Source organism: Ambystoma mexicanum, chromosome 10 (genome assembly GCF_040938575.1).
Source record: "Ambystoma mexicanum isolate Mex_15411 chromosome 10, UKY_AmexF1_1, whole genome shotgun sequence".
NCBI lineage: Eukaryota > Metazoa > Chordata > Amphibia > Caudata > Ambystomatidae > Ambystoma > Ambystoma mexicanum.
This window is the reverse complement of record NC_090932.1, coordinates 531,114,327-531,142,105: the sequence shown is the minus strand read 5'-3', so window position 1 is coordinate 531,142,105 and position 27,779 is coordinate 531,114,327. Positions and strand designations below refer to the sequence as shown.

At 47.1% G+C, this 27,779-nt stretch overlaps 1 protein-coding gene across 2 annotated transcripts in view; it reads right to left on the bottom strand.

The window, feature by feature from the left end:
- The window catches only part of PPP1R7 (protein phosphatase 1 regulatory subunit 7), a 735,538-nt gene that overhangs the window by 452,711 nt on the left and 255,048 nt on the right, over positions 1 to 27,779 (bottom strand). For both annotated transcript variants that reach the window (XM_069618102.1, XM_069618103.1), the window contains one exon: positions 18,209 to 18,339. In XM_069618102.1, coding sequence (XP_069474203.1) covers positions 18,209 to 18,339 — 131 coding nt within the window. The remainder of the gene's footprint in view (positions 1 to 18,208; positions 18,340 to 27,779) is intronic.

Sequence of the window (27,779 nt, the reverse complement as noted above, 5' to 3'; positions counted from 1 at the left end):
CATAGAAACAAAAATTTTAACTGTGGCATGTACTCAATTTTGATGGCTGCTGACACCACGCGTGACCTTAGAACAGTTTCAACTTGCCTGAGCACTGCACGGATGGAAATATTATCCTTATGAGACCCTTCATTTTCAGTAATTACAAACATCCCGGACAGCACAGGCATTGCGAATTCATCATAAGCACCTGCCGCCTAAACAAATACAGTATTTCACCCATCTTACTCTCTAAACCTCCCCAAGCACTGACACACCAAAACACTCCCCAAAACAGCATTTTGTCTCTGTTCGGCACCGCGCTGTCAGCGGATCCAAGATGTCGGGTGCATCCAAACAATCTGACGCACATCACGCCTCACTCCAGCCAATCGGCGGATACTTCGCGTGTCCGCAGTCATGGCACGAGCCCATTAGCCAATCGTTATCTTGTCTGCAGAGTGAACAGGGAAGTGTGACCGCGGAGCAGACAGATATCACATTTTTTGAGACATACTTTTTGGTCGTTTTAAAGAAAACTAATAGACGGATTGGCACCAAATCTACAAAAGCACGCTTTCGGGACCAAGCTCCTGCCGCAAATTTGGTGAAAATCAATCCAGCGGTTTGGTCTGTGGGCGTGCGCAAAGATTTTCCCCCATTCAGTCTATGGCCAAAAAAGACGTTTTGGGACCCCTCCCCCCTATAACTCTTCCCACCCTGGACCAAACATCACCAAACTTTGCAAAAAAATTCAGAGTGGCCCATATACTTTTTTTGCAAAGTTTGGTGAGGATTCGTCCCTGCAGCGCCGATTCGTGATGATGGAAGTGAAAGCGAACAGGTGTCACAGGGACACAGCGAGTCAGGGGTGCAGGGGGGGGGAATATGGTGGAGGTGTGGGTGGGGTCGAAAATGTTCAGGGGAGAAAAGACCGAAGGTTATTTCGGAAAAATAATCTTCGGTCTTTTCTCCCTCTAACATTTCCATCTCTGGCTTTCAACCCTGATCCGTGTTTTTCCAAGGTCTTGTAAAGGCATGTTGTATGGACAAGGCAGTTTCCTGGGTGGAGAGACTGACATTCTCATGAGATGAGAACCATGGCTGTCGAGCCCACAATGGTGCCACCAGGATCAGTGCGACTTGCACCTGGTGCATCTTGTGAACTATTCCTTTGAGTAACGGATGGGGGGGGGGGGGAGAGAGCGTAGGAAAATCTCCCTAACCATGTTATCTAGGGACCGTTCCCTTTGGACTGTTTGAGGGTACATGGAGGCATAATCTGGGCATTGTGCGTTGCGAACAGGTCGATGTCTGGAGGACGCCATTATGCAAAGATATTGTGTAAAATGTGTTCTTGCAAGCATCACTCGTGTTCTACAGATAGATGCAAGCCTCTTCTGTGTATGTCTGCCAGAAGATTGTGTTCCCCGTGAGCGGAGGAACATGTCGTGTTTGAGTGCCCATTTCCAAATGTTCTGTGACAGTTTGGATAGTCCTGGAGAGTGAGCGCCCCCTCGTTAGTTTTGGTAATACATGGCCGTGGTGCTGTTTGTAAGGACCAGAACAGTTCCCCCCCCCCCCCGTAGGTGTGATTGAAATTCTTTTAGGGCTTTGAACACCACAAGTAGTTCCAACAGACCGATAGGTGTGGTTGCTACTGATGGTGAACGCATGCTGTGCACCGTCTTTTCTTGGAGGTGTGCTCCCCATCCCAACAGGGATGCATCCATGGTGAGAGTGGCTTTCACTGCAGGGGTGGTGAAAGGTTTCCCTTTCAGAAGGTTCTTGTTACGCTCACCTGGCTCCCACAGAGGCATCGATCTGAACTGGACAACTGCGGTCTCCACCAATGTGAAGCGTAGGGCCGAGATGACAGACTGGACTGGCCCACCTACCTTTGTTTGCTTGGCCCGTAGGAATATTCTTCTGCAAATGGAGAAAGGGAATTAACCACTCGTGGAGTTGAGCGTAAATTCCCCCACCCCCGCTGTTCTCCCCACTGATCACCTTTGATGTCCCCTCTTATAGTCTCACCTGATGGTTTGAAAAGATGAACTCTTCATCCTGAATTGAGCGCAGGGGTGCGTAGATGACCAGTTGCTTCACTGGCTCAAAGGAATTGGTGAGTTCCAGAATATTGACTCCGAGATTCCCAGCAAGACGGCGTAAGTATGTAGTTCGTAAGAGTTCAAATGCCTGACTTTCACTCTTGTCCGATTCCTTGCAGGTTTCAGCTTGACCCTAGTGAAGAGTTCCTCGTGGCAACCGGTAATATTCTGGTAAGGATTTATATTATCCAACACAGTTCGATAAAATAATGTCAATATGTAACCTGTTGCTTTCTCCCTTATTCAGGCACCGAGAGAAAGTATGAAGTCTCGGGGAATAATACCTCCGACGGTAACATCAGGTAAGTCTATTGTGGTGCGGAGGGTTCCCCTTGTTGGTCCCTTTGTTTCACCTTGCTGTCCTTTTGTTTCCCCTTAGGGGCTGGGGTTCGTTGAAGATGCAGTGGAAAGCTGCGCTGACCCGTGAAGAGGAATAGTACCCCTGTGGTAAAATCAGGTAAGTCTATGGGGGGTAACTAATATTCCTCTGTGTATTCCCTTGGCTCATCTTGCTGTTCTCGTCTTCTCCTTAGGTTCCAGAGTGCAGCGGGAACATGCAGGAGGATGCGGTGGAATGTCAAGATGCTGCGGGGGCCGGTGAGTTCAGCGCGGCGCTGCAGCAGGCAAGGCGCATAAAATCACTTTTCTTCCAGCTCGAAGGCGCGATCGATTGGGAATTCCGGTAAGGATCAAAGGTATTGCTCTTGTTCTAACCTTTTCTCCTTCTTTCTCCCTTTTTCTAGGAGCTCCAAACTCGAGTCGGGCGTGGCAGAAGGCTGGATGCAGACTTGCAGGCACGGTGAGCGTTACGCTGCTGGATGCAGAATAACGCGAAGCGTGTGCTGCTCTTCGGGCGTGGTTTAAATAGCCTCCAAAGTAGTCCCAAGTAAGTATTCCTCCCCAGCCCCACCCGAGTAAAAAAATAGTCCCTAGGTAAAGTAGTCCCTTCCAAGCCTCTTGGCTTGGAGCTCTTGCAGCATGGTCTGCATCAGGTAAGTTTTAATCTATGGCATATGGCGCCAGGACTGACTCCATATGAGCCTGGCGCCATAGGCGCCAGGACTGCACCCAAATAGCCCCTAGCAGGGGTTGTTGGGCTTGCTTGGGTTAACTTGATGCCTGCTTCCAGGGTTGCTGGACTTGGTCTGGGTCCCCGGGGGTGGGCATCATGACAGTTCTCCTTGGACCAAAACTGCAGAGATTGAACAAGGGCAGTTGAGACAACCACTTGATCGTCCCACTTGCCCGACACCATTGGTTCGAGAGCCACTCCTGCATAGGACGGGCATGTGCAAATTAAAAGATGCAGGATTATGGCTTTCCGTAAGGTAATTGGAACACTAGCCACATATTGAGGGATCTGGATTATCTTTCTAACCCTCTCGTCGGTGGGGAAGACGAGTCTGTCGTCTGTTCGAATTAGTGATCCTAGAAACTGTCTGACTTGACTGGGGACCAGACTTGACTCTCTCATTGATGGAGAACCCCATATTGAAAAGAAGATCTACAGTCTTTTGGGTGTTCTCCAGACATGCCTGATGCAAGTCTCCATTTATGAGCCAGTTGTCGAGATAAGGATACACAGTTTTGGCTTGCCTGTGCAAGTGAGCTGCTGTCACTGCCTATGCATTTGTAAACACCCTCGGAGTTGAGGCAATGCTGAAGGGGAGTGTCTTTAACTCATAGTGAGTGTTCTCCTACAAAAAGGTAAGAAAAAGTTCCAGAAGTCCAGCAAAAAGTGATGGCGGTCTCACTAGGAGAGGGGGATGAAGAATAAAAATGATATGCATCTCCCTGACGGGCACAATAAATGAAAATTCTCCCCAACACTGTTAGGGAGTATTCTCATTTCTGTATTAATTCCCTTCTACCTTGGAGACCCCCCAGCTCTTTTGCTGGACTTTAGGACTTTTAATTGTTATCCTGGAGTGAGCGAGATCTTTCTCACGCTTGTATTTTTAACTGATTTGGACTCCGTTTCTTTTGGTTTTGGAGTCGGACAAACTCCATAGGCATCATCTTTTTGCATTGTGACACACAGCACCCTCAGTGCAGTGACACAGATGAGTCTTTGGACTTCTCTAAAGGTTTAAATACATTATCTTGAATAAATGACTGTTTCCAAGAGTAGTAAAGTGAAATTGACTTTACTTACCTTTTTCTCTTTGTAGACCCAGCACACACCATCCATCCTATGTGGAGTGCTGGGGGGTTACTTAGTATCCCCTTTTATCGACTTTCTCCTGTAACATTTTTATGTTACCCTCACTACAATTAATGGCTGGCGGCAGCTATTTATTTTTCCTACCATTATGTGTTTTTACCGCTAGCTGAATACTCAACTGCAGTATTTCACCCATGGGTGTCCATTTTGTCAAAATGGCCCTGGTCTTCTTTTTTCGCCATTTCTTGTTGGAAAGGTCCTTCTTGAGATTTACTCTGCGCGCCAAACCAGGTTTGGTCCCTTTGTCCATTTTGTCTTTGGCAGGATTCACTGGTGAAGCCCACCTCTGGCTCCAGCGTGTCTAGCAGGGAAGGAAGCAAGGGAGGTTCCTGAAACTTCCTTTGCTTAATCTCCTTGGTTACAGGAATGCACCCAAAGGGGATTGGCTGGCTGGCTGTCCTTGGAGGACAGCCACCCTGCTGTGTGAGTGGCAGCTAGGCTATGAATGAATGGGAGAAACTTGCATAAAAGGCGAGGTCTTTTGCAAGGAAGAAGAGTCGACCATTGGACGAAGGAACCGAAGAAGGAAACTGGAAGAGAAGCTTGCTGCAGCTCCTGGACTGTTGGTTTGCCCGGTGAATCCCTGCTGCAGTGCTGAAGCTCCAATTTTTGTATCGTCTAGAGAAGCCCGGAACGGATGACTTCTTCCCTTGGGTTGGTGGGACCAACTGACCCAAAGACGAACGACTGAAACCCCTCTCCCTGCAGGCTGTGCTTCTTTGCTGTTGCTGGAACCTTGTGCTTGCAGCACCCAAACTTACAGCCCTTGAAGGTTTCTCCCCCACAACCTCTGCCTTTTCTGCTGTTGGCAAAGGGGGGGCTGGCGTGGTCTTCAATCAGGGTCCACTTGGCGGCCATCTCCAGGTTCACAAGGCAGTGCAACTCTACTCCTCGGAACAGTGACAGGTTGATTAAGCATTTCCTTAAAGGCCTTCTCAAGACGGTTCCCCTGAAGTTTTCCCCAGTCTGGAGTCTCAACTTGGTACTCTCGGCCCTCATGAAACCGCTGCTTGAGCCTATGTGCACGACAGTGGTGAAGTTTCTCACGTGGAAGGTTGCTTTTTTTGGTGGTCATTAGATCTGCCAGGCAGGTTTCCGAACTTCAGGCTTTGGTGATCGACCCACTGTATCTGCGTTTCATCAGGGACAAGGTTCCCCCATCCACGAATCCTCACTTTATTCCGAAGATTCTGTCGGAGTTTCAGAAGAACGCAACGTTAGCCTTGCCCGCCTTTTTTCCAAAGGCTTCCACTCCAGCAGACATAGCACTACATTCCTTAAATGTCAAAAGGGTGTTGAAGTTCTATCTGGACAGGGCACAGTCCTTCAGGCCTTCGAGACAGCCGTTTGTGGCTTTCGGCCCATCCAACAAGGGGAAGCCGATTTTGAAGCAGGGTCTTTCCCGTTGGGTGTCTTAACGATTTCCTTTTGTCACGTCAAGGCCAGCAGACCATTGCAGGCGACACCCAGGGCCCATTCTATGAGTTCCACGGCTTTGTCGGCAATGCTGTGGTCAGGAATTCCACTCAGTGACATTGCCAAGCAGCAACATGGGCGGTGCCGCACACCTTCAGACACTACTGTCTGGGTCAACAGCATGCGTATGACGTGTGGTCCTCCAACAGTGTGGTCCTCCAACGCCTGTTCCAATAAAGTAAGCCCTGCAGCTTCTGGGGTTGTGTTTTACTGATGCTTTCAGTCTTAATTACTACAAACGCATGGTTGTATATTGTGGTTCATGATTTCCTGGGGCATGGGTGTTTGCCTGTTCTGCACCACTGTTACACCTTACTGCTATGTAGTCTAGTCACAGCATGTGAATCCATGAAAGAGCCAATGCTGAAGAAGGGCGTAGTTTCTTACCAGTAAATCAAATTTCTCCAGCGTTGGTATCTTTCATGGATTCACATGCGCCCTCTGGCCTCCCCCCCGCCCCCTTGAGGCAAACATACGTTGGGGTTCCTACATTTTTGGGAGGTTAAAATCTGAAGGGAAGCCGCGGGGCAGGGCTATTTATACTGGACGTCCCATTGGTGCACATTAGGGAGAATTCTCAGAAATGTGCTAATATACCTTCTATGGGATAAACTACTGTTTACCAGAGTAGTAAAGTGAAATTGACTTTACTTACATTTGTAACTTTCTAGACCCAGCACACTCTTACAATAGGGTGCTGCAGGGGTTACCTAGTATCCCCTTTGTCTAGCTTCTCATGTAACATTTTCATGTTACCCTTTTCTCACTGAAAGGCTGGTGGCAGTGGTTTCATTGTAACTACCGTGGTATGCATTTACCGCAGGCTGCGTTCGCAGCTGCAGTAAAGCACTCAAGGGTGCCATTTTTGTCAAAATGGCACCAGTCTTTTTTTGCCATTTCTTTGTGAAAAGGTCCTTCTTGAGATTTACTCTGCGCGCCAAACCAGGTTTGGTCCCATTTGTCTGAGGAAGGCAGGAAGTGAGGGAGGTGCCCGAAACTCCCTGTGCTTAATCTCCTAGGAGACCCAAATGCACTCTGTAGTGATTGGCCGGCTGACTGTCCGGAAAGGACAGCCACCCTGCTGGGTGAGTGACAGCTAGGATGGAATGAATGGGAGAGAACTGAATAAAAGGCGAGGCTTTTGGCTTGGAAGGCATAGTCGACCACTGGACGAAGGAAACGAAGAAGAACTTGAAGAGGACGCCTGCTGCAACTCCTGGACCGTTGGTTTGCCCAGTGAAGCCCTGCTGCTGTGCTGAAACTCCAAATTCGTATCGACAGAGAAGTCCCTGCAAGGACGACTTCTCCCTTTGAGTTGGTGGGAGCACTCAACTCCAAAGTAAGCCACCTGGACATCAATCTCGGAGCTGGTTGCATTTCCACAGAGTTGCTGCTGGAAACCGTATAGCCAGGGAGAGGAACACCAGATTGTGTGCGTTGCTTTTAAGCTGGCCTAGAGCTCCATGAAGATCCTCCGGACTCCCAGGAAGCAGGACTGACCGAGCCTGAGCCCACTCAACAGAGTGCAGGAGCCCAGAAGCAAGGAAAGTCCATCTCGACAGCCAGGAACCACGGTGCTGCTATTTGCAGTAGACGTGAGCAGCTGAAACACTGAGCAGCCACCGATTTGAAGATTGCCAGTTGCAAGCGGTGATCGTCCCATTGCAGTGCAGGAGTCCCCAGGAGTCCTCCCTCTTGTCCCCAGGACTGTGACCCAGGAACAGTGAGATCTGCAGAGCTGCACACGAACAGAAGTCATCTGCTGCACTTTTTCTTCAATACAAAAGGTACTGTACAAAGTTTGAGAGAACTTACCTCTTGCTGTAGAGTTGCTTGCATCTTCTACTTCTCACAAGTCTAATCAGCTTGTGGGCCACATTTGATTCTTCTTTTCTTCAAAGACTTCTCTAACATTGTGCAAAGACTTTACTTACCAGAAGTGCTTCATCCTATATAAGACTTTTGACCATGGACTTTGGCTTAGCCTGTTGTACTGAATGGCTCTTCTTAGGGGATCCAAAAGTATTTGCCTGCTTAAGAAGATTTGCGGTCTCTTGTTCCAATAACCTTTTCCTTTTACCAACTTCTAAGAGTATTCTAAATGCAAACAGTAAGATCTTAATGTCCCCAGCACCCTAGCAATGGAAGTCACCTGAGGTTGTGTCTGTGGGTCATCCCAAAAGGGCCTTTACTGATTTAGAAACTAAGTGTACTGTATTGAAGTCTATTTGTGTATTACTATTTTGTCCCCACGACTGAGGCCCAGGAACCCAGGATCTGCAACCCTGCAACCAGAACAGAAGCCAGCTGGATCCTCTTCTTCTAAACTAAGGTATTGTGTTGACTAAGGGGTACTTACCTCTTGTCTGTAGCTTGCATTAGCTGCTTTTTATAGGGTTGATCTCAGCTCTGACTTTCACAAGCCTACCAGCTTGTGGCCCAACAGTGATTTTCTACAAACTCTCTAACTTTGTGCAAGACTGTGTGCCATCTAAGAAGTGCCTCGGCTCCATAGACATTGTTCAAATTGACTTTGGCTGTCCTGGCTCCCTGTAGACTCTTCTGACCCATTGACCGATTCCAACTGTTCCTCATGGGTGGTACATTGGTTTTTAACTAGTATTGCTGGGAACAGTTCCATCTAGACTTCATTGTGGGATTCTAAAAAGTGCTCACATGCTTTGAGAACCGGTTAACCTTTTTTCCTTCCATTAACTATTCCTTTATACAACCTCAGAATTGTACAGAGTATAACAAGTGATATATAAATGCCAATACCTGTCCTAGTAATTGAAGTCACCTCCGGGTGTAGTAAGTGTGTATGAAGCATCTCTAAAGAGTATCTACTTATCTTGATTCTGAGATTGTGTTATGAAGTGTATTTTTGTTATACATTGCCCTTTTTTAAGAATGCTCTTTTAAAACTGACCATTAAATAATTACTTTACTAGAAAACCTATAGTGCAAGTGTTATTTGGACACTTGTATGTGTGGATTTCGATGCTACACATCTACAGCTCACATTTACCCCTCTTGAGAGAAGTCTGGCTGCTCAGTCACTATACGAACTTGTGTAGTACAGACGTATACCAATAGGTGGGTTACCTAATACCCAAGAGGACAAGACTGGTGTAGTCTCAGACAGAGTTACTGCATACAATCTTGCCTAACAATCCCATCCATTGTCCCGTCTTCAGTGAATAGACCAAGGATTCCCCTCTTAACTCTGCCCCACGCTGCTGCTTGTGTCCCTTCCTAGAGTCCTTTGTTGGGTCTCCGTTATTAGTTGTTAATTTGCTGCTTCGATAACACTAGAGACTGGAAGAGAGCCACAGGAACTCTTCATATTTCATCCGCTTGTCAAGGCTTTGAGCCCGCTCCGAATAGCCTTTAGCTAGGGTTGCATGTTGGGACTTGAAAGACTTACTAGGTGAAGAAACCCTCTCTAGAACCTTGAACCAAGCTCACGTTATACTAACCATTTTCCTCCCTTTAAGTGACTTTACAATATGTGTTTGCAGAGTAAATGCACTACAGCTAAATTGTGTCTGCTACTTTTGGACTGTGCGCTAACAATTCAAAGATGAAAATTATCTTCAGAAACCACATACATGCTTAATTCTGTACTTATTAGTGTTTATTTCATTTATTTTCAGTTATGTTGTATTAGTTTCATACAATTTACTTTCTTCAATTGCTTATTCATACACTTGTTCATTCATCTCTCAACACGTGTTTCCCCAATAGTGGTTCCTATGGTTCATCAGGAGAGATGCCGACAGGTTTATTTGCTTCTAAAAGAAACTTAAGAGACTATCCTCTGTATTTTAAAAAAATCAAGCCGATCGTGACCGGAACCACTGTAAACAAAGTACAAGTTACTCTTAGCTGGTAACGTTCTTTCGATGGGATGGTCCGACGACGTATTCCATATCTATGACAGACTCCCAAAGCAGTACCAACTTAAGGAGGTGGGAAAAGAATTTAGAATGTACAAATTTAGAATGCCCAATCAAATTGCAGAGTAACGGACCGCCTTACCAAAGGCCAGATCCTGCCCACTGATAGAATCGAGTGAGTAGTGACGTACAAACTTATGGACCGAAGCCCAGGTGGCTGCATCACAGATGTTACTAATAGGAACACCCCTCTGCAGGGCAGTAGAGGCAGGCATACCCCTGGTAGAATGGGCCCGTAAGCCTACCGGAGGGTCTTACCCGCCAAGCGGCAACTTTCAGAAATTGCCAAGATAATCCATATAGACAAAGTCTGCTTAGTAACAACTTGTCCCAAATGCCTTCCAGAGTAACCAATAAAGAGTTGATCGTCCAATCTGACCCGGAACATGCGTGAAATGTAGAAGCTTAAAGCTCTCCTAGGATCCAGCCTATGGAGACTCTCCTCTTCCTTACCAGGATGTGGAGGATGATGAAATGCCGGAAGAATAACCTGGCTTAAATGACATTCCGACACCACCTTTGGAAGAAAAGAAGGACGAACTCTAAGGACAACCCTGTCCTTATGAAACACAGTGAAGGGTGGCTTAACTGAAAGTGCCTGTAACTAACTCACTCTGCGTGCGGAAGTAACGGCAACTAAGAATACAGTTTTAAGGGTTAACAGTCTCAAAGGACAAGAGTGCAAAGGCTCAAAGGGAGCACCAATTAGAAACTTGAGAAAAAGGTTCAGATCCCAACCGGGCACCTGGAAAGGTGATGGAGGAAACCCATTAGTGAGCCCTTTCAGAAACTGAGCAATTAAAGGGATTTTAAAATAAGAACACTCCTCAGACGAGCACTTAAATATAGACAGCGCCGCCAGGTAACCTTTAATGGTACCCAGTTGCAGGCCCTTGTGGGCCAAAGAAAGCAAAAAAGAGAACGACAGGAATGTCACAGGAAACAGGATCCACATTTTGAATCCTGCACCAGTCGCAGAACTTGCTCCAACGACAACGGTACAGGGACTTTGTTGCCGGCATTCTGGCCGAAAGCAACACCTCCCATCATGTCTTCAAGGAGGTCCCAATCCTTATATCTCAACCTTTTAGAAGCCAAGCGTGAAGGTTGAGGGATCTGACCTCTGGATGGAGAACCTGACACCCCCCCCCCCTCCTGTGAGAGGGGATTGTCTCGGTAGGGAAGACGACGTGGAGGGCAGATGGACAAGTCTAGAAGGTCCGGGTACCACGTCCTCCGGACCCATGCCAGAGCAATGAGGATCATCTAGGAACCGAACCTCCAACCTCCGCAGAACTTGCGGAATGACGGGGACTGGAGGAAACACGTACAGCAATGGGAAGGACCACTCCACAACAAACACGTCCCCTAAGGCTCCTCTTGGAGGAAATTCCCGCGAGCAGAACCTTTTGCACTTCCGGTTGACACTGGAGGCGAAGAGACCCACTTGAGGGGTCCCCCAAAGGGCGAAGATCTCCAGGAGAATCTGCTGAGCCAGCTCCCACTCGTGAGAGATCACGCTCTGCCTGCTCAGAGCATCCGCAGTCTCGTTTTCGTCTCCGGCCAGATGAACTGCTGAGATCGAAATTTCCTGCTGGATGGGCCAGAACCAGAGCTGCATCGCCTCCCTGCACAAAATTGTTGAGGTAGTGCATGGCCACAGTGTTGTCTGTCAGGATCAGGACATTCTTCCTTCACACAGTCGGCAGAAAAGCCTTCAGAACAAGCCTGACGGCCCTCAGCTTCAACAGATTGATATGGAGTCTGGACTCCGACGGAGACTAACGACCGCTGACTGTCAGCTCGTTGGCATGAGCTCCCCATCCCGTGAGGGATGCGTCCGTCACGATTGTCACCTCCAGCCAGGGTAGCCAAAACGGAGCCCTCCCCCCCATCATCAGATTGCCTTGGTCGGCCCACCACAGAAGGTGCTGGGCGACCGAGGTCCGACATCCTGCCGGAGGACTGAGACCACTGGAGCTTGAGAGCCGATTGCAGAGATCTCATCCGCAACCTGGCCTCTGGCACCAGAAGAATGCAGGATGCCACGAGGTCAAGCAACCTCAAGAACTCGAACGCTGGGAGACTCTGGGCATGTTGAAACTTGTGCACCATCTGCTGAATGTGGCAAGCCCTCACCTGGGGAGGAAAACACTGCCCCAGGGATGTGTGAAGCACTGCTCCGATGTACTGGAGCTGCTCAGTTGGCGTCAAGTGGGACTTCTTTAAGTTGAGGGAGAAGCCCAGCCTGTGAAGGGAGTGACAGGTGACGGACAGATGATCCAGGACTTGCTCAGGAAAGCGCGCCCTGAACAATCAATCGTCCAGGGGGTAGACGTGAATCCCCCTTTCCTGAGATAAGCTGCCACCACCATGAGCTTGGTGAAAACCCTCAGGCGGAGGTCAATCCGAACAGCAGGACCCGAAACTGAAAGTGAGACGCCAACCGCGAACCTCAGGTACTTCTTGTGCTTGGGATGAATCGGCACATGAAAATAAGCGTCCTTGAGGTCGAGAGACACCAACCAGTCCTGAAGTTGAAGGGCCTGGAGGACCTGAGAGAGAGTAACCATCTTGAACTTGTCCTTCCGGAGGAGTTTGTTCAAACCGTGCAAGTCCATGATGGGTCTCAATCCCCAGTCTTTCTTCAAAATAAAAAAATAAGGTGAATACCATCTTTTCTTCCTCTCCGCTACAGTCACCAGTTCTATGGCGCCTTTCTCCAGCAGGGAATTGAATTTTCTGCGCAAGGAGCGGATCCGGACTCTTCAAAGTAATTCCCTGGTGGATTGTCGTGAGGCCTCTGCCGGAAAGGAAGACAGTAGCCGTGGGCTATGATCTCCAGAACCCACACATCTGAAGTAATGGCACGCCATTCTACAAGATGCTGCGCCAGCCTTCCCCCAACCGGTGAAGCATGGGCCTCATGACTGTGCAGAAGCGGCTGCGGCGTTGCCTGAGGGCAAAGAGGCAATGCTCGCGGGGCCTTGGCACCTAGAGTACCTTTTTTCGACCTCTGGCACTCCTACGGTTGCCCCTTTGACTTTCAGCTCCTCTCGCTTTACTAAAGGATAAGTAATAACGAAAGGAACCTCCCCTCCATTGCTGTCCCCTGGGACGAAAAGGCAGAGGTTGGCTGACTGCAGCGCCCAACGACTTTGCTGAAGCTTTGGAGTGCTGCAACCTCTCAAGGCTCTCGTCAACCTTGCTGCCAAAAAGATGTTCACCATCAAAGGGCATGTTGAGGAGCCTGGCTTGCACATCAAGAGCGAACCCAGACTTCCTCAACCAGGCAAACCTGCATATTACGGTGCTCGCCACCATGGACCGGCTGACACAGTCTGCCATGTCCAAACCCGACTGAACGGACTCACACATGGCATCCTTGCCATCCTGAATAATAGCCAGAAAACCATCCCGTTCGTCCCCTTTGGGAATATGTTTAGCCGTTAAGGAAATACAGTTCCACAGAGTGTGCGTAAACCGTGACAAGGCACATACGGAGGCGGCCACCTGAAGAGCCATACCCCCTGAAGAAAACACTTTCTTCGCCCAGCCATCAAAACGCTTGTCGTCCCTATCAGGAGGGATGGTAGAATGCTGGGGCCGTAGCCGCCTGCACCACCAAACTCTCCGGAGTGGGGTGCATGGTCAAGTAGCAGGGGTCACTACTGGCTGGGTGGTATTTTTGCAGCAAAGACTTACCCCACTGCCGGGAGACTCTCCGGAATAGTCCAAGCGCTGCCACCCTTCTTTGCAGAGCCATATGGAATGGCAGTACCGGGTCAGTGGGCGGACCTTGATCGAGGATATCCGTAAGGTCATCCTGCACAAAATCAACTGGTGGCACCGACCACCCCAAGTAGTCTTTGACGCTCGACCCTACGATGACTCGGCATGGGTGCCAGGCTCAGGCCTACAGAACTCCACCTCCGGAGAGGTGTACAGATCACTGGCGTCATGCAGGGACTGACGCAGGTCCTCAATCTGGCTATGAACAGAAAGAATCTCATCTGGTACCGTGTCAGGAACCAGCCCATCTTCAGAACCCTCATCCACCTCGGAAAAATAATCCATAGGCTGGAAAGTGGGCATTGAATAAGGTAGAAAGGAACGCTTGGTGGGATAAGAAACCCGCCGATGGGCGGAGTCCTCTGATGAGGACGGGGAAGGCGACCGATGACGGTGCTTCCAGGAGTGCCTCGAAATACAGATGAGTGGCGGGACCAACTCCAGGACGAGACCCCCTAGACTTACGACTACGATGCGGAGAGTCGCCCCTCGAATCGTCTATCGAAAGCCCAGTGGACCTCGCCTTCCGGGGCTTGGACACCTAACCGACCGACAGCTTCTCCTTACGTTCCCGCAAGGCCTTGGATGTAAGCGACTGGCAGTGAACACAATCATCCATGTCGTGGGCCTCCCCAAGGCACCAGAGGCAGGCGTTGTGCGAGTCCGTCACCAACATCTTGGACCCGCAATCCCCACACTTCTTGAAGCCCGGACGCGGGGTGGAAGAAGGGGAAGACATCCCGATAATACTTCACAAAACGAACAGGTTCGATGAACTGAAAGAACAGAAACTCCAAAGAGGCGAGACGCGCCGAGATCTCCGAAGCGAACACGTTCACAGAAAAAACGGAACTGAGGCTACGGACGTCGTGCGTCCTACTTATATCTGGTGACGTCAGCCGTCAGAGGAGGACCTCGAGGACAGCGTATCGACGTCATCCACGTAGGACGCAGAAAGAATTTCCGAAGCAGCACAGCTGTGGCGTTTACGGTCATAGATAGGGAATACGTTGGAGGACCCAATCCCCTCGAATAAATGCATTACAGTTTAAACTGCTGGAAACCGCATGAATGCGTAGTAACCGATAATACAGTAGCATTGGCTTTTCCCCTTCTAATGTTGCTACAAATGCAACCGCGAACAAACACAAAAGTGAAAGTGGCCTTTGAAGTGTATTCTCAAGTATTCCTAAGTGTTCTAGTGTAAACGTCTAAAGTATTGACATATATGTCCAAGCAATTAGATGGCTTTGAACCTTACTTGTATTGTGTGGTCCCCTGCATATGCACAAGCCGTATTTGTTCAACTGTGCAATAATATCCTGAAGGCAGAGGTTTTTACAGCAAAATGGTCAAACACAACAGATGCACAATATAAAGTGTGCAGGAACCTGGAGGAATCCATAAACCATTTTTTGTTATTCTGTCCAGGGTACAGTAGATTGAGGAAATACTACTTGCTGCCACTTTTTGGTCTGAGGGGTATTAGATCGATTGAATCAGCAGTTACATTTTGTAAAAGTGCTGTGGACTTAAACTCAGTTTTTTTTATTTTGTCTCCAAGTACCTCCATAGAGCCTGGCTACAAAGAGTAAAAGTGCAAAGCTAGAGTCTGATCAGAAATCATGTTATCAATGAATTATAGTGTGAAATAATTAGGCTTTTAAACATTTTTAAAACATCTCTATTTGCATAGTATATGAAATTAGTCCGGTGCTAAGCAGAAATGTATTTGAAGGATTATGGTGCTACTAGGTTTTATAGGTTTGTGATGTTAAAATGCTTTTATGGTTTTAAGCCGAATAAAGATATGTTAAAACAAATTATAAATTTAAGAGTTTCTTTGGTGTGCATTTCTAACTAGGTTCAGTATACTTAACTACAGCTCTCATTTTCCTCTTAAGATAAGCACGACTGCTCTGTCACTCTATCAAGGTCCTGAGTTGGGATTCAGTTTTGAGTATACTCCCAGTTGCGCCAAACCAACAGAGTGTTAGACTTTAGTAGGTGAGAGCCAAAAGATTGGGATTCCACGCTATTCTATTTTTCAAAATAAAGGATTTTTTATTCAAAATATTTCCAATCTCTCATGTTTCAAGACTCTCTACACATGTTTCACCATTTTTATAGTCAAAAGGGATCATCAGGAGAGTTTCATATTCTTTTGCCAAACTTGGTGTTTACTATTAGAGTGATTTTCCTTTAGTTAATTTTTAGGTTATATGGAAGGTCCAGTTATATTCAGTCACTGGCCTTGTATTTGCGAATGTCTGTCAAAAGGTGAGGGATCCAATTGTCCTTCTCCCGGAGCAACAAACCACTGGGATAGCCGACTAAAGTCTTGCCAACAGTAGGACTTTAGGAAAACTTCCCCAAACAGTGCCAATTCCCCTCAACCAGAGGCCCCCAGCACTTTTGCTGGACTCTGGGATTTTTATTTAAGTCTCGTTTTCCTGAGTGAGTAACTTTTTGCCACTCAATTCTTTTTGCTACGACATGAAACCGCTGTTGTACTGCCACTGCAATTCTGTATACTTTAATGGAGTCATGATTTACTCCATGTATTTCACTACAGACATCTAGAATTGATTTATGCAGCCCACAGCACTATATGTGCAGTGTCATGGGAGTCCCTTGAACTCACCTTTTTATTTTATGTTACTTTCCAATGGGGTCATCTGAAGACACAGGAAGATCAGGGGTGGAGGCAGTAATGGTGAGTGGGTTATCTATGACAGTTTGCGTTACAGGTTAGCTGGTATGTATAGTGGCAGGAATAGGTGGCAGGACAAGAGTGGCATTCAGCATGTGAAGGTAAGAATGCAAATCAAAGATAATAGCTCGAAAATCCGGATCAAACCTAGGCAGAGAAAGGTTAACATGCATCCTGTCAGTTATGGGCAGTTTATCAGGAGTAATCTTTGTCAAGAGATGGATGAAATGCAAGTCTATGATCAAATGCAATAAGGCAGGAGCAGCTTTAGACACAAGATGATTAAGGTGCTTATCAATGATCAGCGGCAAAAGGTCAGGTATGATCTCAGGCATAAGATGGTTAAAGTTCACGTTCAACAATTTCATGAACTAGGTCATAATCAATTTTGGGAACAGAAAGCGTGAAGTACATGTTCACAATAGTGGGCAGTAAAAACGGGGCGGCTTTGGTATTGGGGTGCGCGGCAGGTGGAGCATTGGGACCTGGCACGATGAGCAGGCATTGCAGGGAGGTGGGAACTTGGAGACTTGTGGGCATCTTGGTGGATGACACTAGCGGCCTGCAGCTCGAGGGGCAAGTGTGGGCAGTATTCCCAGGATTCCCTGTTCAAGGATAGTAGGATTTTTATATTTTACCTACCTTTCTTTAGCGGGATCCGCACACACCACCTTATGGGGAGTGTTGAGGGGATACATTGTAACTTCTTTCCCACTGCTCCTGTGACTTTTTAGTTACAGTAACATACAAACCAAACCGGCTGAGGACAGCAGACACATTTTTCTACTATTGCTGTGTAAATTACTAGCAGGCTGCTTCCACAGCTGCAGCACAGCACCCTTGGGTGACCATTTTCCCAAAATGGCCCCAGTCTTCTTTTATTGCCATTTCTAGTTTGTGTTCCTTCTTGATCCTTGTAACATTTCAGGTGGGGGTGGGTCCTCTTTCAGTTTCCACTTTGCCAGGATTCCATTGTAAAGCCCTCCAAGGCCCCAGAGTGTATTCTCAGGCAGAAAGTGAGGGAGGAGCCAGAAACATCTCTGGCCTTTGAAGGTATGGACTGGCTGGAACCAGTTTGAACATGGTACTATAAAAAGGCAAAACGAAGCAATAAAAAGCAAACGTGCATGAGACAAAAGCAACACAGTAGAAAAAGACCCATTGCCAATAGCCTGGCTTGAATACATCGTGCAAGTAACCATACAGGTATGACAAACCAAGCTATAGGGACACCAAGCATCCTTACCGTACCTCAATGTAAAGTGAAGAGTGCAGTGGAGAACAGCTGTCCTGCACTGAGCCATTGGGACTGATCAACACCGATGTGCTGAGCAAGGCAAGTGAAGTAAAAAGGCTTCACTTGCCTCCAAATGTCGAGACAGGCACAAAACAGCATCATCAAGTTGGATACCATAGATGCTATGAAGGGTAAGTAACAAAAAAATATTTCCTAACACTGCTGAGGCTTTACCTGGGAAAGGGCTTTCCATATACATCACATTTCCTGACCTGAAAAAAAATATTTCCTAACAGTCCTTTTCATCAGTGCTTTTGTGGAGGCCCTTATGAGGTCTATCCATTTTGTCAATGTCCTTTCACAGATTAATACATTTTGTGTGCACAGGCTTCCATCCTTTTGTCTTGCAAGGCTCCCACACGTGCTACGCTTCCTCAAGTCGTCCAATCTGAGATTGCCCCATCTCTCACTTTCCAACATCCACACTAGATGGTTTTAGTCTTTCCACTTAATCTTTCCTGCAGATGGTGGTCCCATCGCACCCAATCAAAATCATGCCCAATTGGTGCTCCGTCAGTCAATATCTCCCTTTTTCTGCTCAAGCACCACAATCCCATTCGCATATTGACCCACAGGAATCACTTGGCCTCTGCATAACTGCAGTAAGGAAGGTCATCTGCTTACCCACACAAACCATGGCCTATCAACTAAACTCACTCAAGATGTGTCAGGGCATCCAAGTTCTCGATTTTCTGGATCTGATTGTCATAGAGGTCCAGCTCTCGAAGAGTAATCAGCTGCTCCAGGTTTTCTACATGCTTGATTAGGTTTTGACGCAGGCACAGGATCTGGAATGAGAGAACAGCATAGAATTGTGAGTGGAGAAGAGACCTCTTCCATCAGTAGATGCACCCATTGTGTGCGAAAGGCTCACTGGGGCATTTTAGATCTGCAAGTATTGATTTTTGTTCCCGCTCAACGAATATTATGATGTACCTTGTGCTACTGTTCAGGGAAGAAATGACGTAATACTGAACATGCCCATGTATCAGCCTGTAGTTCGGTCACTCAATTTTGTAATATATAGAAACCACTACTTCATTGTTGAAAGCATTGCGTGTTAATGACATCCAACTTCCTCAGAGTCTTGAAATATGTTGCCTTCAGTGTTGCATGTGGCATAAAATTAGCTGACTGTGCATAGGGGCACTGCCGGAATTGTGCAAATCAACTGAGAATATGTTAAGGAAAATTCAACGGCGAATGGAAATGCTACTATTTTGACAATATATAAAAACTAATATTTTTACGCCTTTGTGGCAAATACTTGCCTACAAATGGATACCTTTTTGCTATTCAAAACCGAGTCCCATCTTTGTGTTACATGCATAAATAACACATGCAGTCCTTCCGCTATGTTCACATCCTTTTCTTTTTTAATAGGTCTGGTATCCTTAGATCATTTTTTTCTTCTTAATCTGGTCATAATAAATTAGATTATAATTTTATCTAACAAAAAGGGGGCTCAGTTGCTTCCATTTATCATTTGTGTAGTGTTCACAATCAGGATTTTCGAATGCCAAGAAACTTTTCATATTCTACAAATGTTGTGTTACAAATCAAGTATTGCACTTTCTAATTTTATTTTTGACAATTCACACCAGAAATGTGTTTTATGCTGTTCAGTGCTTTTTTTGAAGGCTGAAAAATGTATAGAAAAATATTGAATGGTAAATGTGACAGTTACTTTTGCAATACGATGCAGCGTTTTTGGAGGGGTGATTCAAACAAACACTAGGGCATGGTCTAATGCGCAACACCAACTTTAAAATAATGGGCACAGAATTCTATTATAGAATATGGATTCCACATGTACAACATAAGGATACTATTTCTGTAGGACTGTTAAAATCAAACTATTCTTTTATGGTGTGCAGGAGTAAACCTGTCAAATGGCCCCCATTGTGAATTCCAGTTCTCCACATAGCACACCATTCCTTACTCAATATTACATTATCACTCTTCAATGGCCAGTACACATTTAAAATAATTCTTTAAGAATTATTTTTCACCTACCTTCTGGGTTTATAATCCATTTGTCAATTGTTAAACTGGATTTTTCAAATCTGGCCAGGATGACAGATTTCAGGAGGCCACCCTAATTACAGTGAACTGGGGAACCCTGAGAGGTAATCCAAACCCAATCAAGGTAAGCGTAGAGAGTGGTCAAGGCTTAATATGTCCACACAGTGAAATACACAATGATTCCACTTAGGACAGGTGCAAAAACACCACATTTATTACAGACCCCGAAACACTAGGATAATTAATCAAGCAGGTAATATCACACAACACTTAAATGAACAAGTTACTTACATTAACATATTAACATTCTTTCGACTGGATGTTCCTCCCACGTATTCCTCATCTTTTGACATCTCCAATATCCAGCTTCAGCTGCTTCGGAAGAGGGCGCTGTGCGTCGATGTGGTTGACTATGTCCTTTGAGGGCCTCCGTTTCAAGGATGTCATCAAAAAAGTATATAGCACGCGCATCGCCCGATGGCTTCATTTCTGTTTTTTTGTGTCATTCTTAAGTAGAAATACCTGCATTAAAGCACATTAGACCATACTAGGCTCTGAAGGGGCGTAAGCTCATGGACATTCTACTGCTGGATAAGCTGGGAGGGGCGATGAGGAATACGTGGGCAGAACATCCAGTCGAAAGAACATTACCAGGGGTAAGTAACTTGTCCTTCGAATGGATTGTGTCCTCCCATGTATTCCTCACCATCTTTTGATAGAGTCCCAAAGCAGTGTTTATTTTGAAGGCGGGAGCAAGAGTTTTGTAATCAATGGTTATCATGAACGGAACGGAGGACTACTTCCCCAAAGCTTCCATCCTGACTTAAGGTGGAATCAAGGCAGTATTGCTTTGTAAACGTGTGAATTGTAGAGCAGGTGACTGCCTCACAAATGTTTCTTATAGGAACACCACTTTGCAGAGCAGAAGAAGTGTTCATAACCCTAGTGGAATGTGCTCAAGCCTTTGGGGGGCTGGAGGGGGGGGAATCTTTCCCGGCCAGCCTATAGCATTCGGTAAAAGCTAAAATAATCGATCTGGACAAGGTCTGTTTGGATACAGCCTGTCCCAACCTATGACCAGTGTTTCCTATAAAGAGTTGGGTCATCCAGATGAAACGGACATCCTTGAAATGTAGAAACTCAGAGCCCCACGTGGGTCGAGTCTGTGCAGCCTCTCCTCTTCCTTGCCAGGATGAGGTGGAGGGTAGAAAGTAGGTCAAATCTTGTGTTGCAAATGACAATCGGATATGACCTCGGGTAGGAATGAAGGATTGACCCCAAGGACAACCTTGTCCTTATGAAACCGTAAAAGGTTGTTTATATTAAGTATCCAGCCATTCCCAATTCTAGTACACAAGTTTGCTCAGAGGCAGAACAGGGACCATAGTGGTCTAGGAGCCAGCTGTAGGCAGGGTGAGATCGGGTTCAGTTGCAGGAAAAGCTCAGAGTTCCAGAGGAAGACCGTTCAAACAAAATTAAATATTTTACTTTAGAGTTAGTTGGTGGTCAAGGGACTTCATAGAATATACCCTAGGAGGATTCCAGCAGCGGGCCTGGGTGAACTTGACGAGAGACCTCCAATCACAGAAAACACCCCAAAACTACACAGGAATCAATAAAGACTTAAGGTAAGTAAATACCCAAGCCAGCACTGTAACCTTCGCACAGAAGATTTTGCAGCAGGACGGCTCCAGGATCTGCAGCCAAAAACCCAGTTGTTGAATTCCTTCATCAAGAAGAGAGGACACTGGAAGGACCTTTGCAGCAGGGATCACGGAGAAGGCTCTTGGCAAGGTTTTCCTCGCAGCTAGATGCGGCTCTGTGGATTTGGCACCTTTTTCAGGAGCACAGTAGACAGAAAATCGCTGGTAGGATTCTCGTCGTTTTCAAGGACCAGCACTATGATGAGGGGGCTCGTATCACATCTCTGGAGGTCCAGCAGGATGCCCACAAAGTTTCAGCAAGTTTATTCAGAAGACCATGCACCGCACAATGGCATGAGGGTTCCAGGGTATTGCAGCCCTGCAAGGTCTCAGCACGGCATGGGATGCCTCAAAATGCAGATCTTCACGAGTCTAGTGAATATCACCAGGGTCGGGTCGTCTTTTTCTGAGCCCCCAGGTCGATTGGAAGGAAGGGTAACAGCAGTCACTCTACACAGCAGGCTCTCCGGACGTTGGAAATCATCTCAGCCAGGTTTTCTTCATCATCCTCTTCAGTTGTAGTTCCAGTGATTGACTAACGCTTCAGCTTCCAGGATCAGACTTTTATGCAGGAACCTAGCCAATCAAACAGCCTTGCAACAGTCAAACATGGGGGGCGGGGGGTTGGCGGTCCTTTCAGGACAGCCAGCTGCTCAGTTTGAACTCGATTTTCACAGGTAGGCTGGAAGACAAAGGGCTATAGAGTTTTGGACTCCTCCCTCGCTTAGGCAGGGAGTTCACAGGACTACCGCCGCAGATTTAAAAAAATAAATAAATAAAATCACACAAAGGAAGGGGGAAGGAACAAGAAAGGAGAAGAAATGCTAAAAAAGAAGGAAAAAAAACAGACTGGCCATTTTGGTAAAAAGGACACCCATGGGTGCCTTTACTGGGTGAACAGCCCGCAGTAAAGGTGCACCGATTTGGTAAAAAGGTTCACTGCCACCAGCCACTTAAGTTTGTCCTGGTAACAAAAGTTTTATAGAATGAAAAGGGGGATACATGGTATCTCCCCAGCACTCCACATAGGGTTGGGCGTGCTACCTAGCAAAACGAAAAAGGGATCCACAGATCCTTTCTACCCTTTGGAACTGTAGTTCTCACAAGGTTAGCCAGAGAAAGTTAAAAGGGGAGCCCCTAGGGAAACCCAGAAACAATAGGCACTTATTGCCAGAAAGTTGTCAAAGAGTATAACTTTTAAAGACACTATGGAGAGTTTTAAACATTACACCCATAAAAAGATTAACATATTCTGTGAGTGTGGAAAAAGGTTCCCATTCACTGAGGTATAAGGAAAAATAGTCTACCAGTCCAGCAAAATGTTCTGGTGTTGACACAGGTCAAGAAGATTTATCATTGACAAGTGGATGGAAGTTGTCAAAGATTTCGGTGCATCAGTCATGGTCAAGTGTGGACCAAGGAGAGTGGCTGTTATCAGAAAAAGGGATAGGACTCATTTAGTGGAAAGAAGGGAGGTGTTAGGAGTGCGCTCTCTGATTTGTTATTACTTTACAGTTAGTGTTTAATGTTGAACATCTCATGGCATTGCACATAATGGACAGCATGGTGCCCAGCACATACAGAACCTGCAACCTCTCGAGTGGGCAGAGGTTCCAGTGGAAGATGGTTTGCAATATAGTGTGCTTGGTGGTTGCTGCCAAGGAACTTGCTGCTTAAAATAAAGGGTTCAGACTTACAACATTGTTGTGAGCCTTACATTCATATCCTAACAAAAGGATAGAGTTTCGGGATCTTCCCATACTTCTTGTCCCCAACAGACACACTGGAGCCGCAGCGTGCTACACAAAGGGCTCCTGCCGAAGACCAAATTCAAATCAGGACCTCCCAGTTCCAGAGTGCAGAAGGACCAAGAAAGAACAACCACAAGAAATGGCAAACAAATAAAGGAGCCACCATGTTGGAAACATAGGTAATCTTCCTTTGGATAGCCGCAGCTGTGAATACAGCCTTCAGTGGAAAATTCCACAAAAATCAGAACACATCCACTGCCACCAGCCATAACTATAGGGTTGTTACTGTAACCAAAAAGGTACAGGAGCAGAGAGAAGGGGGTCACTAGGTAACTCCTCAGCACTCCACATATGTGGTGTGTGCCAATCTCTCAAAAGGAAATCTTAGAAGGATAAAAGGTATCCCTCTACCCTGGAGAACAGTAGTTCTCATGGGAGTTAAAACAGTATAAAAAGGAGAACCCAAAGGGTCCCCAGCAACACTGCACATAGGGTGCTGTGTGCTACAAAAGTGAAACAGATACATTTTTAAAGGCATGGAGGAAAGCAAGGCTCCATCAAATAAAGTGAAACAGGGAATAGGGTTCCCATGATCAGAGCAAAATAGATTGAATGAGAGCAAGAAGACGGTCCAGAAGTCCAGCATAAAGTGCTGGGGGTCTCACAAGGAGAAGGTATTAAGCATAAAACGGATACATCTCCCTAACAGGTTCCCATTCTGGGTTTTGCCATTGAAATCTGCAGGTCTTCATTTTATGATCCAATAACAGTCCTACAGCTGGTTCTCTCCAAAAGAGGCCTTCTTGCAGCAGTTTTGGTGTCAATCATGCGAGTCGCCTACCGCAGCTTGGGTGCGTTGTTGATCGCTGCAGTCTATTCCTGTCGTAGGACTCAAGGAGGCCTGCATCTCGGATTGCCTTGGTCATCCAGCTGCAAAACATCAGGATCCATTCTGTGAGTTTAGAACTGTCGCTTAACCGGACCCAATCCAGATCCCAAAAATAACCTCTGCACCTGCAACACCTGGACCCCTTGCAAAGGAAACGTTGATCAAATTAAGTGGGCCCAGCGAATGTTGGAACCCTAGGGGTGGCTTCTGATGACAGAGTAAGGGGGTGAGTTTGCATGCCAGTTTCCACTTCGTCCCCCCGTTAGGGGAGTATTAAGTCCCACTAGGAGGCAAGACTTTAGTAAACTATCCCAGTGGTTTGTAGATCCCTAACTCTTAATATCGGTCTGTACTACTCAGAGACCTTGGTAGAGTGGCAGAGCAGTCAGGCTTATCTTAAGACGAAGATCTGAGCAGTAGGTAAGTACACTGAACCTAGCTAGTAATGCACATCAAAGAAACACTTGCACATGCATTTATGTTAAAATATAGATTATATTTACACAAGCGTCACTGTTAAATACTTAGCACAAGAAACCAACACACGTCGGTTTACTTTACAATAATTTCAAAAAAGGCCACTTCTTAATTGCTAGTTGCTGAACGCACACAATTGTTACAGGAATTTGACAGGTCTAACGTACTATCGGTAATAAGGCACACCCACACAGTAATTGTATTTAGTCACCATACACATAAGATACTGATTTTTGGGAAGAAAAATAGTTGGTTAGTGTTATCCTGGCAGAGCTTTAGGTTCTGGAGGCGGTTTCCCAAGGTCCCAAACGCAACCATAGCTAAAAGGCAGTTTGGAGAGGCTTAAAGTCTTGAAAAGCAGAAGTCATCAAAAGTTCCTGCGGATACTTTCTAGCATCTTGGATGGAAGAAGCAAGAATGCTTAACCCCCAGGTTGTCTTTTCTCCAAGCAACGAGTTTGTGGTAGATCTCTCTTAGGCTGGTACCTCCCTCTGTAATAGCCTCCCTTAAACTTGAGAACCATCTCCGGTTCCGGAAGCACCTCAAAACCTTTCTCTTTGCTTCTGCTTTCTCTCCTCCTCTCCTGACCTCCCGACTGTAACCGGAACTGCCCTGGCTACCTGGTCACCCTCTGATCTTGGGCCCAGGACCCTCCCCCGCCAGCGTTACTCACCTGCACTGCCCACATGGCAACCCCTGCACTTGGGGACTGTTTCTGTATCCCTACAGTCCCCCCTACCATCCCTTGATACCAGTTGTCTGCACTTATCCATGCACTTGCTTGCCGTTACTTATTGTTTTATCTATTCCATGTACTGCACTGTCCCTGCCCCCTCCCACACACTTGCACAATCTGAATGACACCTGGCCTAGTAGGATCGTTGTGTTTCCTCCTTCTGTACCCCTCCCTTGCCTTGTGGGGCCTTGAAACACTGGTGTATAGGCACGTTATAAATGCCATATCAGGGCGCTAGAGTGCCAACCAAGATGGCCGCTACTTCGCGAGCTCCAATAGAGCACCCGCAATTAATCCTGAAAATACTGTTTTCAGACCATCTGCACAAAACGCATCTGTGGGCACCCGGCACAGTGATCCGCCCGTCTCCGATGCCGGAGACCCACCCCGACAGCCCAGACCGCAAGAGGCCCATCACGAGTGCGGCGATCCCCTGAGGTGGGAGAAACCGTTGCCCCACAGACCCGGATGGAGCCCGGCACACAGAGGGGCTAACCGCAGGAACACGCAGGTGACCTGCGCTTACCACTCGAAGAACGGGCCGACAGCCCAGGAGGAAGCGGGCGGGGAAATAAAGTTAGCATCGCCCAGACCAGGGGGCCGTGAAGGGAGCCTGGCGCCATTGGTCTCTCCAGCAGAGATCGAGATCCAGCCCAGCGCCGGCAGGAGCGGGCTGCTCCCAACAGCATCTGATGCGCGAACATCCGCCGGCACAGTCACCAGCAGGAGACCCCCCCCCCCCCCCCCCGAGACGCGCTGGTGGTTTGCAGACAGGCAGAGGCATCCTCAACAACGGCGGCGAGCCTCAAGGGGACCCCCAAGGCACTCCCAGGCAAATCGACTGCACTGCTGCGACACGCCGCACGCCACCAGCCCTCCAAGTTACCAGGGGAATCTGGCGCTCCACAGACCCGCATGGTGTTAGGCAGAAACCTGTGCAGTTCCCTTTGGGAACACTGCAAAAGATTTAGGACTACAGGTGTTAGCAGTAAACCCACTTGGTAGCAGTCTGTACCACCCAGATTTACCTGGTAGCTGTGGCTGAGCAGTCAGACTTCCCTCAAGAAGAGTTAGGCAGTATGCAAAGTATACACAATAGGCACTCAGACACAATAGCACAAGCAAACACTGACCAGACCTTTGGTATCAAAGTATATAATTATTTATTTAAAAACACACTGTTAGAAACACTCCAGCACTCTTATTGTAAAACACTCTAAACATAGTTACTATTATAAAATATACAACCCTTATTCCTTATCAGACAAGTCTTAGTTAACACCACTTATTTCCAGACAGAGGTGAGTGTTTAACTATAGATGGCACTCCAATAAGTTCATGAAGAAGTGAGGGAAAAAGACAGAATATGGGAAGATACACCACTCTAAGATTTAGGAACACTTTTAGCAAGGCAGAAGAGCAAAAGTCACTTGTGAGCCAAAGTCCATAGGCTGGGCCCACTCTTAGAGAGAGCAGAGCACAAATGCGCCCAAGATCACACAGTTACACTAGGCTTTGAAAGTCTTGCAGAGTTCGAAAAGAGTTCAGAGGCTCAGAAAAGTTTAGCCAGGGTGTCCCAGGCTAACCCAGGTTCGAAAGCCGGGGGCTAAATCTACCCCGTACAGTCGGTGGCAAGGGAATCCAGGCGGAACACGGTACCTTAAGTGGGAAGGATCCTCCAGCGGTGGCAGTTGTTCCTGGCAGCGGGTGCAAGTCTCGGCGTCGTCCAGGGGAAGAGAAGATCTCGACTTGGAGGAAAGATGAAGGTCGTTGCACTGCCAGGGAAGAAACCAGCCGCGGAGTTTTCCGGTTAAAGGCATTACTCTTTATTTCGCGGTCGTGGTAAAACGTGGTATTATGTTGCGGGGTGCTTGGCACAGGCAAGGCGGCCACGAGATGCATCGGGAAGGCGAAAAGACGGTGAAACTGGTTATCCCCACCAGTCAAAGAAGAAGACTCTCCAGCGCGAGATCTCCTCTGTCGTTGGGAAAAGTGGTGAGACGGTTCAGCAGGGGGCTCCACCAGTGGTGTCGTCGTAGCATGTCGGCTCAGCTTCTCCCTCGTCGGATTCTTAGGTCCTGTGGCGACTTCTGAAGTTCCAGTCCCAAAAGCCCTGCTTTTATGCCGAAAACCCCCATTCACTCAGCCTAGCTGTCACTCAAACATGCTAAGTGGTGAGCCGGCCGGCTCACCACTTGGGCCAATCAGGACGGAGTGCGACTTGTGTTGCCTAGGCAACTCAGTCCAGGGTGCCTAAATCCCCCTCCACCCCTCCTAAGTACCCCAGACAGAGTGTCACCACTTTGGAGGGCTTCTGTAGAGAAGCCCGCCAAAAAGTGGAACAAATGGCTCGACTTGGGTTGGAGTCACAGAAGAGAACACAAACGCCATTTTAGAACCGAGTTTTGGCAAAAAATACCAACCGGAGAATTAATAATAAATAAACCGGCGGTATGTTCGAGGCTATCGTAATTAAATAAATAAAGATAGTAGCCTCGAACAATGGGAAAATCCCATAGAGAAATATTTGCGGTTGAATATAAAAAGTAGGATCCACTGCCACCAGCTAAAACTCGATCAGGTAGGACGGAGACGTGCCCCCTCGACTAACAGACCCCGGGGCAATCGAATTGCCCCCGGCCAGTAC